This window comes from Trachurus trachurus, assembly GCF_905171665.1.
Source record: "Trachurus trachurus genome assembly, chromosome: 10".
NCBI lineage: Eukaryota > Metazoa > Chordata > Actinopteri > Carangiformes > Carangidae > Trachurus > Trachurus trachurus.
The window spans coordinates 20103874-20117754 of NC_139894.1; the positions used below are offsets into that span (position 1 = coordinate 20103874).

Here is a 13881-nt window from a genome sequence, read left to right on the forward strand (position 1 = left end):
CTTTTCCCAAGATCTTGTCGTGCTTTCAGATCTGCTGCGTTTGTGTTTTCCATGTTTCTTAGAAAAGGTGCTGATGATGACTGCAGCATTGTTTGAGGTTTGTGTAACTCATTGGGGTGGAAGGGTGTTTATACATTAGGCTTGCGTGCCTGGGCATGTTCTTCCACCTGTATTTGTTGTTTGCCAGCTTTCCACAGGGTCGCAGCCTAATTAGATCGGTCAAAAACCAAAGTGACAGTGATGTAACACGTGCGTGTGGCACATCTTCAGATGATTCTCTGACACTGTCTTTGTTGCTTCTCATCTGTTTGTGTTGTTCGCCATCACAAAGCCGATCCACCCAGAGATAAAAGAGACATGGTTAGCCAGTTAGCAGGAGCAGGCTGCCACTTTCCCTCCCCAAGGACCAGGCCTGCAGCTCAGCCCCAGCTCTCAGTGTCAGTCCTGGATGAACACATCAAGGCTCTGACTCACAACCATTATCATAGATACAACTCATGACTTCATGACTTTGATGCAGTATTGACTGGCACTTCAAAAGAGACATCTTATGTATAAACCCAGAGAAATAGCTGAACATAATTGTATCAATAACATCCTCTGGGATTGCGCAGTGTTTTTCAGCTTTATGTTTATTTTTGAAATAAGAGAAATGCGAATGAATAGTTAAAATGAGTAAATTAAGTGACAAAAAAAGGTAAAACAACACTGTATTATATTATATTTTAATTGGCAATGTAGTAATTTCAGGACAACCCTCAGGCATAGCTAATACTAACACTGTGACCAACCATTAGCCAGCTTGGGATAAGAAGGCCTGACTACCACAAGAAGGAAGAGTATTATTGTACTCTGACTGAGTCAGCGAAAAAATAGGAAGTGAGGCAGTGATCAATGAATTTCCCAAGCTCCTTAGTACACACACACATCTCAGGTTACAAGCCTTAAAAAAGGCATCCAAATTATGCTTCTTGTAAATGCAGGTTATGTTATGTTATGTGTTTATGAAAGAAGAAAAAATATGGTTCATATATTATTTTGTGATCTCTCAAGTCTTTAAATCAGAATATATCAGAGTAAAAATATATACAGTATCATGTGAAGCACAGTTAAGTGTTTTTAACACTGTATTTGTCTTCTCATCAGCTCTATCACAGCAGTCTACTCAGCCATGATGTCAGTACAAACCCCTCCACTCTCCCGCTCTGGCTCCTCGCCCTCCAACGTGGGTTTGGCCAATCGCGGCGGGTCATCCTCCACCCCGCCCACCTCCCTCAGCCTGCGTTCGTCATATAACCAGCTGCTTGGGCGTGATGTCATCAAGGAATCCATGGAAACCGGAAGTTCTGCCACTTTGCCAAAGAGCCGTCAGAGGTACACGATGACCAGTGTGCGGAGCGCCATGGGCATCAGTGACAACTTGGCCTCTAAAAACCAACCTGTGACCCGAGGAAGAGGCCTCCCCACCAAGTCCTCCTCCAGCTCAGCCCTCTACTCATCCTCCTCCTCCTCCTCGCTGTTTAATGCAACCAACCCCAAACTGGCCAAGAACGGGGCCAACATGCAGAGACGGGCTGAGAGCCAGCAGCTGGAGCTGAGCAGGGCCAACACAGAGGGCAAAATACACAACGATCTCATCAATAACCCCACCGCTGACTGGCTGGAATTTGGGAAAGACAACTCACAGCAGCCCCCGTTCCGCAGAAGGACCAAGAGCTTCTTGGAGTATCACGGGAAAGGCTGGGACCTGGATTTCAACTGGGGAAACAAGGAGGACAAGGGGGAGAAGAAGCAGCAGCAGTCTTCTCCAGAGAAGGAGCAGGCGAGCCCGGCCAAGGAGAGGGAGAGTCAGAAGGAGGAGAAGCCCGTCTGCAAGCAGAACCTTCAGGACGAGAAGGAAGAGGTGGCGCCGGTAGTGGAGGAGGAGGAGGAAGAGGAGGAAGAGGAGGAAGTTGACCCCACACCGACACCAAGACAGCCCCTGCTACCAGTTGTGGTGGAGGCCCCACTTTCCTCCACTTCCTCCTCGTCCACCAACAGCCCAGAGTGGGTCCCAGACAGCCACAGCCAGCTGCAGACCCCGGCCCCGGCCCCGGCCAGGGAGGAGCTCTGCGTCCAGGTTCAGGCGAGTCCTCGCAGTCCTGCGAAGCCCCCTCGCAGCTCCCAGCCCCGGGTCATCAAAGTGGAGCTGCACCCCAACAATGAGAACCAGTTCTTGCAACAGTACCCTCCCTCCTCCCCTAGACAGACCCGAGCTGCAGAGAGGAGCACCCCGACCCGAACCCGAGCCCCTCCTGTCCTGCCAGAGCCTGAAACAGAGACGGGGCTCCCTAAAGTCGGTCTAAGGATGGACCTGACCCCCGACACGCCATCCGAGGACGAAGACTCGAGCTGGACTACGCTGTCACAGGAGACGCCTTCTCCACAGACTCCACAAGAGACAGGTTGGAGATGTGTGTGTTCGTCTGCCCATCTGATATTTCCTTTTTAATAAGATTAGCATATCTGTGTCAGCCTTGAATCATATTTTTATTACACCCTCCTTTCATTCCTTCTTTCTCTCCCTCCCTCTTTCTACCTCCTACAGACTGTCTGATCTGGAAATTTACCAAAAGCCTCTTCTTAAGCAAGCAAGTCACTCCAGTAATACTGCTGGAACCTTTAAGGCCCCTGTGAGCCCCCTTATGGCGCAGAGAGTGATTAGGATGGACAGAAGGATAGGATACTGCAGAGAGCAGGGTGTGAAAAAGAAAGGGAGAAGGAAAGAGAGAAAAGCAGGGATGTAGGCTACAGTATTTAGCAAGTGATGATTGGCAGGTATGTGTGACAGAGCTTTAGTTGGAGGATATGTGGATAATGGAGAGAGACATCAGAAAGCAGACAGGGGAGAAGGGAATCAGGAGAGAGGAAGAGGGAGAGGCTGTTGCCCATTGGATCTTACTACAGGGGATGAGCCCCGGAGTTGCTATGACAACTGAAACTAAGTAGGGACAGACTGACCATCTCTGAAATTTTACCCTGTGTGTGTGGCCTTTTGTATGTCCATATGTTGTATGCGCACACGTTGTGGTCTTTTTGCAGAGGCTGCCTGTGTGCAGCTCCTGTGTGCGGCTCCATACATATGTATGTGTTTGTGTGATGCACTCGTGTGCAATATGTGTTTACGTGTCGCTCTCATCCATCAGCAGATGTATGGAGTGAGGGGGACCTACCTCCAGGCTGGCGGGAGATCTCAGATTCATCAGAGGTTTATTTCTGGCACATCCCCACTGGCACCACGCAGTACCACCGACCTGTCGCCTCCGGCAACCAACACGCCTCTCCTAACAACGAGCCAGACGCTGAACGTGACCCACAAGAGCAATCACAGGACTCCCTCAAGCCACCCAACGAGGTCAGAGGACCCATTGATCTAACACACTTTGTGATGAAACATGTTCATATTTAACATACACTTATACTTAACACACAAGGCTATTATGTCCAGGTTCAAACAGTGTTTTCATTAAATATGAGGGTTGTTTAATGCCCATATATTGAATACGCTCAATATTAATAATAATTGCACCGGGCCTTTATATTTAAATGTTACATCGTCTTTTATTTATCCAAGGCTAAATATTCACTGTCCTATAAAGATTAGTATCCCTGACAACCGTCAAGTAAAGAAACACTTTTACCCAGGTAGGTATAAAAAAAAAAAAAAATGATCTGAAGAAAAGCAATCATGCCTTTATTTCTCACAGATCTGCTTTACACATCTTTGGTTAAAAACAGTTAATCCGTACTCAACATGAGGCGTTTATATCTGCTGTATTTAAGAGACATATCTCTCATGGTCTCAGCGAGCTATTTATAAAAAATATAATAAATGGAATTAAAATTGTTTTTGTGAAATTCTAATGGAAACATTTTTCAAAATCCAATATTTAACCACTTTCCTCTGTCTGTCTGTCTGTCTGTCTCTGACCGTCTGAGCTTCGCTCTCTCTCTCTCTCTCTCTCTCTCTCTCTCTCACCCACAGCGCCCCAGCAGTCTGATATCTGACAGCTCCGTGGAGCCCGTCCCCTCCCCTTCTGGCTCCTCCCCCTCCCCCTGCCCCTCCTCCTCCTCCACCCCATCAAATGATGTCACCTCTTCTGGACCAAATCTCATCAACGCCACCTGCATAGCCAACGTAAGACAGAGAGACACATTTATATGTTAATATGATCTCCCTTGTTCTCATTTTCAGTTATACATATTTTAAAGTTTTCATCATTTAATTTTCATCTCACATGTAATATTATTCATTTAATTTTTTTCCTTGACTGTTATGTTGAGTTTTTTTTAACAATCATAGTTACAAAATCTGTCAGTTCTTGTCCAGCTTTTGTGTATAAATCACACATCTCAGTCACTTTATTAACTTTAGCTCATCTGTGTAACACTAGGCATAGACCTGGATTCTTCCCTAAAACCTTGAAGGTGTTATCGATTTATCTCTGCTGTCACTGCTGCACTTATTAAATTGAAATGAGCAAACAGTAATATCTGTCCATGCCCGTGTGAAGAACATATTCAACAAAGATGCATATCTCTCATATTGAGTTAAAATGAGTGTTCTCCTTTTCAGCTATTACAAAGCAAATGAATTCAATGAAATTGGAAAAGTCAACCTGACAGTTCTTTCATCTCTTTTTTCGACATCGGTCTGTCTGTCTGTTTTGCTCCAGGAGCTGAAGGACTATCCAGTCTATCCAGATCCCAGTCTGAAGGCGTTTGAAGGGGCCACCCTCCGCTATGCTTCGCTCAAACTCAAGTAATACACACTGACATATTCTATGTGCACCACGATGCTCTTTCATGTGAAATATGACATAACTGCAAATATTTTTTGACCTATGTCTGATGTTTCCTGCAGCCCTCCGGCCCAGTTAGAGACAGTGGACCTCAACAATAGTTACTCCAATCCAGAGGCAATGGTAAGATCACAGCGATAACACACACCCATCACACCCAGCCATTACACTAAAACCATTTACCTGTTTAAATGCTGTGGCTAATCGGTGCGTATCTGTGACCTGTTTTGAAAGTGTCATTCTGAACCATTGGTGATTTAAAATGTATTTCATAGTCTCAATTACTTTCCACAACTTCATGACTTGACTAAGTCCAAAAAAACTCCAACATACTCAACATTGTGTCAAAATAGCACTGTGACCACAAACATCTGCCTGGACAAAGTTAAGTCATAAATATTCATTGCTATTGATTCTATACTTTTACTAATTTAAAGACCTTATATACAGTAACAGGAAGGCACATTTTTCACATTTTCGTTTTGCCCACATTGTGTGATGAGCAGTCAGGGGTGTCAGGTCAGTAGTTGCAATTATAGACAAAACTGTAGGTGAGGATCCAAAACTGTAGGTGAGGTTTCAAAATATTATCACTTAAGCAACCAGCTGATTTCTGGCACCGTACATAAAAACGGAGCATATATTGCTCTGATGCACCAGTCTGACCTTTAAACTGTGTCTTTGTTAATGAGGGGAAGTCACCAGGCTTTGTTTGCAATGACGTGATGAACCTGCTCACTGGCATCCTATCCTCCCTCACTCTCCATCTCTTTGTGTTTGTTGCAGTGCCACTCACTGGTCGCAGTGTGAACTGCGTCATATTGAACGTTTTCACAGGCAAATTAGTTTTTCATGTGGAGGGATGGGATGTAGAAATACTGAGTTCACAGGGAAAGTGCAAGTTGCATTTTGATCTGAAAAAGAAAATGTCCCTTTGGTTAGAATTTTTTTGTTTTATTTAAAGAAAAAAGAATGGCATTGGCAACAATGAGCAACAATGATAATTTACATTACATGTCCACATTACGTAATGGATTTAGTTGTAAGAAGAAAATAAAGGCAAGGATGAATCACATGTGTGCTTGTTGTTTAATATTAAAAGGGTTAGGGTTAGGATGAAGAGGTAGATGTGGGAATTCAGATATAGCTACTGTAATCTTACCATGTGTGAAAAACAAGAGAGAGTATTATGGTCAGTGAAAGAGAGAGAGGGATGATGGTGATGGTGATGATGATGATGATGATGATGATGATGATGATGATGATGATGATGATGATGATGATGATGATGATGATGATGATGATGATGATGATGATGATGATGATGATGATGATTGTGTGTGTATGTGCTGACGAGCGTGTTTGCCTTTCACTGTTATGGGCTTGAGGAATTTATCCTGAGGTTTTTTCCTCAAAAAGAAAAAAAGAGTTCCTTGCTGTGGTAGAGGGTGAGAGGAAAGAGGATGGTAATAGCTGCTGGCCTCAGGCGCTCCACACACACACACACACACACACACACACACACACACACACACACACACACACACACACACACACACACACACACACACACACACACACACACAGTCTTTCATATTTCATGAGTTGTCTTCCTCAATCAAACCTCTCTCCGTTATGGCTTGTGATGGTACAGTAGCTTTAACTTCATACTGCGTTCAGGAAAATTAAACTTTAAGAGGAAAATTTTGTGCGGTGCTGTGTGTGCAGTGCTGTGTGTGTATTTCATTTTTACAGGGGTTACAGGATCAGAATTAAAATGAAGTTTACTGTAAGAGTGAGTATTTGTTGGATAATGAGGTCTCAAGGTTAAACTGTGATGTAGGGCAACTTGTATGTTGCCTCTTTGGTAGTGATATTGTACTTACCAAGTGAAACATTGAGATCTGGGGCAGTGGAGATATTAAAGAAGTCCGACAGGATTAAAAGGATAAAAAAGACTCTAAATTAACCCACGGATTAGTCAAATGTACTTGAAAGAAAGAATCAGTTCTGGCCTAATTCATGAACAAAGTTCTTTTGTGCAAGTAAGACTAATTTTAACAGTGATGAGTGTACTGACCTTTCCCCCTAAAATAAAACAGTTAATTATTTATTAATTAAGGTAATTGTTTATTCCATAATACATGCATGTAAGAGGTATCCAATAATCTTGCCTGCTGTTACCTGAGGTGATACCTAAGTAAAAAAACAACAACAACTGAATTATCCTATAGAAGACAGAAAGATGGTTTATAGAGTTGAAGCAGCTTTATTATAATAAGCTTTGTTACGTGACAAAACAAATTTCTCTCCTATTTCTTCCCAGTCATTTCCTGTGCGATCTCTTGGCTGGGTGGAGATGGCAGAACAGGACCTGTGTGAGGGGAGAAGCAGTGTGGCCGTCCACCACTGTATCAGACAGCTGTCCTACTGCAGGAGGGACATACGAGACTCAGCCGGCGTCTGGGGAGAGGTCAGTGTGTCAACAGAGACAGTTTGCATCTCTGCGAGGTGGAAGAGAGCCAACCACAGAGAGATTTTGGCTCCATCCATGTGTGTGAGTGGATTGTTGCCAGTAGTTAATGCTTGTGGTCTCACAGGGTAAAGGGATGCTGCTGGTGCTGCAAGACCGCATGTTAACCCTGGTTGACCCAGATGATCGCAGCCTGCTCCACTCCCAGCCAATCAGCAGCATCAGAGTGTGGGGCGTCGGCCGAGACCACGACAGGTGGGTGGACATCACAAATATCTTTCTTCTTTATTGTTTTGCTTGAGGTGCTCTCATGGTGTGCTCTGTTTGATCCAACTGAGATGTAAACAAGAACAAGCATGTAAATCTACAGACACCGTGCACATAGGCTGCAGTAATACCCTGTGGACTGCACGTATGGAGTATTCTCGCTGTTAGAAGCTGAATCAGGACTTTTAAACGAATCATCCGAGGGCAGAATAAGCCTCATTATTATTTGATGCATATTTGCACAAACTGTATTCAAAACACCATAATTATGCTCATTGCTCCATGTTTCCATTTCTGAGGACCCCATGGGACGTTCAGCCATTTGGCAATGTCCCATCGTCTTAAGCTTTCACCAGTGAGCTGACAGTGTGCTGAGGCTAGCGCAGCCGCTAATGGCGGGGACAAGCTAAGCTCTCATTGATATGGGCCCCTTAGGGTTTCCATTAACCCATGCATGGAGCAACAACTTCAAACATTCACACAAAGCCTGTACACTGGATACATTAATGCTGATGTAACATACACACATGGATCTCGTATGTATGAAATATGTATGCATATTTGCCCTTGCACACATTCTTATATGAGCTTAACATACACAGGAGATCATAAGAGCTGCATAAAGGTCTTGTGAAATTCTCTCCTCACTTCTAAATGTTAAAGCACTGAGAGCTGTGAGACTTTGGGAGATTCATATTGGAGATGTGTCACACAATGAATGTGAAGAAGAGAAGAGTGGTGGAGGTTTGCAGTCTGAGGAGCTGTCTGCTCCTGACATGTGTAATCAGCTGTTAAGGGACTGGGTGAAAATGGAGTTTTAAAATAGCATCTGTGTAAAAGGCCTGATCTCACTTCACTCGCTCAGACTCACCAAGTCGTGTTATGTTTTTTTCCCACTCATTTCTCTCTCCCCCATGCAGCGCTGTCTTTCTCTAACCCTGTTCTCTTTATCATCATCTTTCATGTGATGCTATAGTCTCCTTCATACACAGCACCCATCCTTCACACCCTCCTACTCTTCCTCTTTCCTCCTCCCTTCCTCCTGTGTGTGTGTGTGAATGATAGAGAAAGAAAGAGAGAACCTGCTCCCTCCTCCTCCGTCTCAGAGGATTGAGAAACTTTCAGTGGCTGTCTCTCTCGGTGGTAATGGATAAAGCTTGTAGTGGAAAGGCGAGGGGAGGGTTGGCCCAGGATAACTCTCCCTCTTATCCTTTTTTTTTCTTTCTCACTCCATCACTCCCTCTCTCTATTTCTATCCTCTCTCTTCATCCCCTCTTCCCACCAGCACTTTAAAATCTGCAGTCTGATTTCTTCTGTTTGGTTGCAGGCTCATGACTCAGTTTGCACTATGATACTATACCCTGTGATCCACAGCACAGCTGATGCTCTGGGATCTCAATGCACCCTCCATGTATGCAGCAAATTGCTTTATGGTGTGTGTGTATCTGTGAGAGACAAGAGCTATTTTGTCAGAGGTTGGACTTCCTTCCTTCAGCCACTAGAGGGCACCATACTCAAAGTCTGAGGTTCAGGCTGGAAGCATCTACATACCTCTGTGATTTTTTGGGGGTCTGGAGCTGTTTCAGGCCTCGAGGGCATTGAAGGGGCTACAGCTCAAAATGACAACGGTGCTCCAGAAAATACTGTGCCTCCAGGTTTGTGGCAGTAGTCTGGGGAAAGCCCTCTCCTGTTTCAGTGTACAAAGCCAGTTTCATGAAGGCCTGATTTTCAATATGAATACACATAATTATGTTAATGGAAGAGAATACATCATTTGAAGCACTTATTACCAATTCACATAAATGGAAAGAAATTGGCAGCTGCAGTTTTGATGTGACATGAGGGAGCAGCTCAGAAAGTTTTGTATTAGGAGGCGATAATTGTATCACTGGTAAAATATGTTTAATATCTGATGGGTAATTTTGCCTCTGCATATTTATAAGTGGCCTTATATGAGTGTCCTCTTGGATTTATAGTAGAGAATATTTTTTTTGTTTTCTGCCGCCCATCATGTTTGGCCTGTGTTGATATTTTCTTTTAAGAACATTAAAAAACAAAGAAAGGGTCTAGAAAGAGCCTTGACCTCCTCTTCAACCTACAACATGAACTGAAAACACCAATTTATAGCTCCTGAGAGGGAGTAAATCCTGCTGCCTGGCTCCAAAGGAAAAAAAAACTGGAGTTGAGGTTGTTAAAGCAGGATATTAATGCCCGTGGTCCCACAGTGAGATGTTCAACAGTCACTGTAGGATTTTCCTGTTCGGTTTTTCAAATATTTGCTCAAATGTCCACATCCTCCTTCAGACTTTTTATGTAACTGGCTTGAGAAGCAGGGGGGCTGCAAGTGCTGATCTGTGTGGGCGTTAAAAGTCAGACAGGTAATGGTTGTTAGCTGAACTGACTGAAGCTTATAGATGGTCATAGATGGAAAGAAGACAGATGTTCTCAAAGTGAGAGTACAGAGAAAGGAAGAAAGGAAAACATAGAGAAGATAAGAAGCACAGGATTTGCACAAGGAAGCTTAAGAGATATAACAAGGGTGTAAGAACGAGAGAGATTTTGAAATGCACGCATGAAAGATGCTGCTCCGTTTAGTCCCTCCATCCCTCTCTCCCTCCATCTCCCGTCTCTTTCTCTACCCATTTATGTATCTGAGGAATATTCCCAGTCTTGCCCTGAATGTTCTCTATCTCCTTCAGCCTGATTCAATATGAATGAGTCCCCCCGTCTCTTAAGCGGGGCGGGACACGGGAGGAGGGGGGTGGGGGTCGGTCCTCGATGAAGTCATGAGGCTATATCTGGAGCACTCAGCAGGTCTGACTGCGTGCACGCGCAAACAAAGCCGTGCACGTTCACATGTTTGTGTGTGTGCGTGTCTGAACGTGGCCATGAACTGATGAAGTCATAGGTCTATATCTGGAGCACTCTGTGTGACGGTGAAATGAGTGGGTGTGGGTGCATGTGTGTCCCCCTCCCCTCACTTCTCCATCTCCCCTCTTTTCTGTCTGTAATGCTCTTGCGCTATTTCTACTCTTTGTCTCCAGTTCTCCCTCTTCCTCCCTCTTGTTCCATTGGCTGCACAGCTTTGCCTCTTCTTCTTTTTTCCGCCGCTCTTTGTTTGTCCCGCTGTTGCACTTTAGCAGGGTTTAAGCCTTCCCCCCTTTTTTTTCCCAGCCTCAGTGAGACAAGAGAGGGTGAGACAAAGATAGCAGCAACTGAGGAGGAAGAGACGATACTCAAGACAGAGAGAGTGCAGGGAAGGGAAAAAAGAGTGGTGGTGCTTTTTGAGAGAGAGAGAGAGAGAGAGAGAGAGAGAGAGAGAGAGAGAGAGAGAGAGAGAGAGAGAGAGAGAGAGAGAGAGAGAGAGAGAGAGAGAGAGAGAGAGAGAGAGAGAGAGAGAGAGAGAGAGAGAGAGAGAGAGAGACCAAGCAAGTGAGGGCGGAGGAAAGAGGCATGCTTCCCTGCTTGCACTGAGCAGGACCTTGCAGGAGACTCTCTGGACCGGGTAGGGACAGCAAGAGAGAGCCGACTGGAGAGGAAGATAGGGAGAGAAAAGGTGTAACAGAGGAGGAAAGGAGAGGGAGAGGGAGAGGGAGAAGCAGGGGGGAGGGGACGAAAAGAAGCAGAGGAGAAGGAGGAAAGAAGCCCCAGAGGATTTAAAAAAAAGAAGAAGAAAAGGAGAAGCAAGGAGATTTACCCCCGGGTACCACGGAGAAGGGGCTGAAGCAATGTCACTGTGGTGGAGGAGCTAACAAGGCAGGGTAGTAGTCATCGGTAACAGGGCGAGGATGCCTGCCTGTGTGAGTACCCCTGCCTCTTGTTCATTCACTCCTCTAGCTCTCATCATCCATCCATCCATCCATCCATCCGTCTGTCGCTTCACAAAGTCGTCCATTGCTGCCTGTCTCTATCCCAACACCACAGTGTTTCTCCCGTCTGTTGGTTTCTAATTGCTCTGTTTGTGTAGAGGACGCACACCACCACACAGCTCCCAGCCCTACTTTCATTCATTAGCTCTTTCTTTATTCTTTATTTTCTCTCGTTTACTTCTCAGCCTCCTGCTGTGTGTTTAACTTGAAGCTGTGTACTTTGTCTCTTTCCCTCCCTCCCCCCCTCTCTCTCTCTGGCTAGCCGTCAGGTGTAGGGGATGCAGGTTTGAAGTCGGAGTCAATGAGACATGAGCAAGACGTTCAGAGAAAAAAAGATTGAAAGAAAAGAAAAGGGAGAGAGATGAAGTAAGCAAAGTGGGGATTGAGAAAGGCGGGATTAAAGCGTCTGGATGCGCTGCAGGGATTTTTTTCAAAGTGTGTGTCACGGCTGTTTGATACTGCACTACACTTTGTGTGTGTGTGTGTGTGTGTGTGTGTGTGTGTGTGTGTGTGTATTCACCAAAGCCAAATAGTACTATTTTTGACTTATGCATCTTACACTGCTTCTTGAATTTGTTTAAATGAGGATACACACCTAGGGGAAGGCATGCCTGTGTGTGTATATGACAAATGCTTTTTCTATATGCATATATGGAGTTTCCCTCCCTCTCTCTCTCCTTAACAAGCAGAGGAGGAGGGGGAGGAGGAGAGAGGAGGATGAGGGATGAGAAGGGAAATACTAAGCGAAGAACAAGAGCCAGAGTGAAATGATTTATGACATCAGTGGGGCAGTTCCTGTTTGTTTTCTTGTCCTTGGCGTGAGACACTTATTAGGACTGAGACAACGCTGTTGACAGTCAGAGCAAATGTGTCACTGTGACGTACGTCCCCAAAAGTGTTTTTGGATAGAGCTGATGTCTGTGTACTATCCTCACTTCATCTGCAGCCATGAGGCGCTCACACATAAACACACTTTAACAAACATGTAACAGCTCCACACATTCATATTGGGTAGTGGGAAGGAGTGGGGCTCTGTTTGCTTATTCCCTTCAGCTCCCACCACTGCTGACCTTCTGTGGATGGAGAGGAGAGGAGAGGAGAGGAGAGGAGAGGAGAGGAGAGGAGAGGAGAGGAGAGGAGAGGAGAGGAGAGAACACGCAACCCTCCAGTATCATTAATATTTAAATGGTGAACACACTCCAGCGATCACCTCAATTTATGTCAATGAAGTGAGTTTGTATGTGCCCGTTTGTGTCATGGCAGCCACTCTCTTCTTCAACTCCTTCCAGTCATGACGCCCCACTTGACCGGCAGCTTATTTGCTGATGTCAATGGCCTTAATTAACATGCAAGACCCCTCTGATGGTCCACGGGGACCGGGCCCCAAACACCTAGACCCACTCGATAGACGCCAGAGTGATTGATGGCCTTTCCTTCCTGCTCCTGCTCCAATTTGAGACCCATATCAACCTCTCTCTTTCCCTGCGAGTCATCGCTCCTCCACGTCAGCTTCTTTCCATCCACCCACAATCCATCACTCCCACTTCTGCGCACACACACACACACGTCTTGTCAAGAGATGTCCAACCAGCCTCCCAGGGTCATTATGGCAGGACTTGTGTCTCCACTCCTCTTTGGCCCAGAGTCATATGTCTCTCTCACACACACACACACACAGGCATGCACAGAATTACACACTAAGGTTTGGAAAACCATAAAAAACCTCACTTCCTCCTCTCCAGCGTTTACTCTCTCACCACCTCTCGCTTTCCCTCTTGCGCTCTCTCTTCTTGCATTAGCATTGTTAGGCACACCTGCTGTAATCCCTGTCTTCCTGACGGATTACTCCCCCCGCTCCCCCTATAGATCCCCTCCCCTTGCCCCAACCAGCCAATAAATCTCCTCCCGATAAAAACCTCCCCGGTCTGGGCCGTGGCGGGCAGCGATGAGGCGATGCTGATGTTCGCTGATCTTACAGGGCTGAACACAGCAGGACGCTGGCACAGTCGGTGTCTGCCTGTAGCTCGTCTATCTCTTCAGACTATACAGGCAGGAGATGACGCCACAGACTGTTTACAGTGAATACATTTGAATACTGAAAGCACTTGATGCAGGTTTTTGATTATTCTTTTTTCTCTGGGGCAGCTGTTTGCACGTCAAGCAGAATAAATGTATAAGGTGCTAAATTAATCTCCCCTTAGTTATTTCAAGATCGATATCACACTTGACAGAGTTACACATTTATCACTTCTCATGGTTATGATTATAAATTCTCCTGCAGCTCACAATCAGATTACTTTTACTCACAAATCGATCATTCACAAATAGATGCAGGTACAAGCTCGTAAAAGTGTCACCAGTAAAGACTCACAATGCTTGGCCCTGATTGGATAACAACACCAAGTCCTCTAATTGAATTGAGATAAACCTG

At 45.2% G+C, this 13881-nt stretch overlaps 1 protein-coding gene across 1 annotated transcript in view; it reads left to right on the plus strand.

Annotated features, from left to right (window-relative positions):
* The window catches only part of apbb2a (amyloid beta (A4) precursor protein-binding, family B, member 2a), a 35675-nt gene continuing 21794 nt past the window's right edge, over positions 1-13881 (plus strand). The window contains exons 1-8 of the mRNA XM_083981326.1: positions 1-97; positions 1147-2444; positions 3186-3394; positions 4025-4177; positions 4716-4801; positions 4904-4964; positions 7168-7314; positions 7442-7569. Coding sequence (XP_083837452.1) covers positions 1172-2444; positions 3186-3394; positions 4025-4177; positions 4716-4801; positions 4904-4964; positions 7168-7314; positions 7442-7569 — 2057 coding nt within the window. The 5' untranslated portion in view covers positions 1-97; positions 1147-1171. The remainder of the gene's footprint in view (positions 98-1146; positions 2445-3185; positions 3395-4024; positions 4178-4715; positions 4802-4903; positions 4965-7167; positions 7315-7441; positions 7570-13881) is intronic.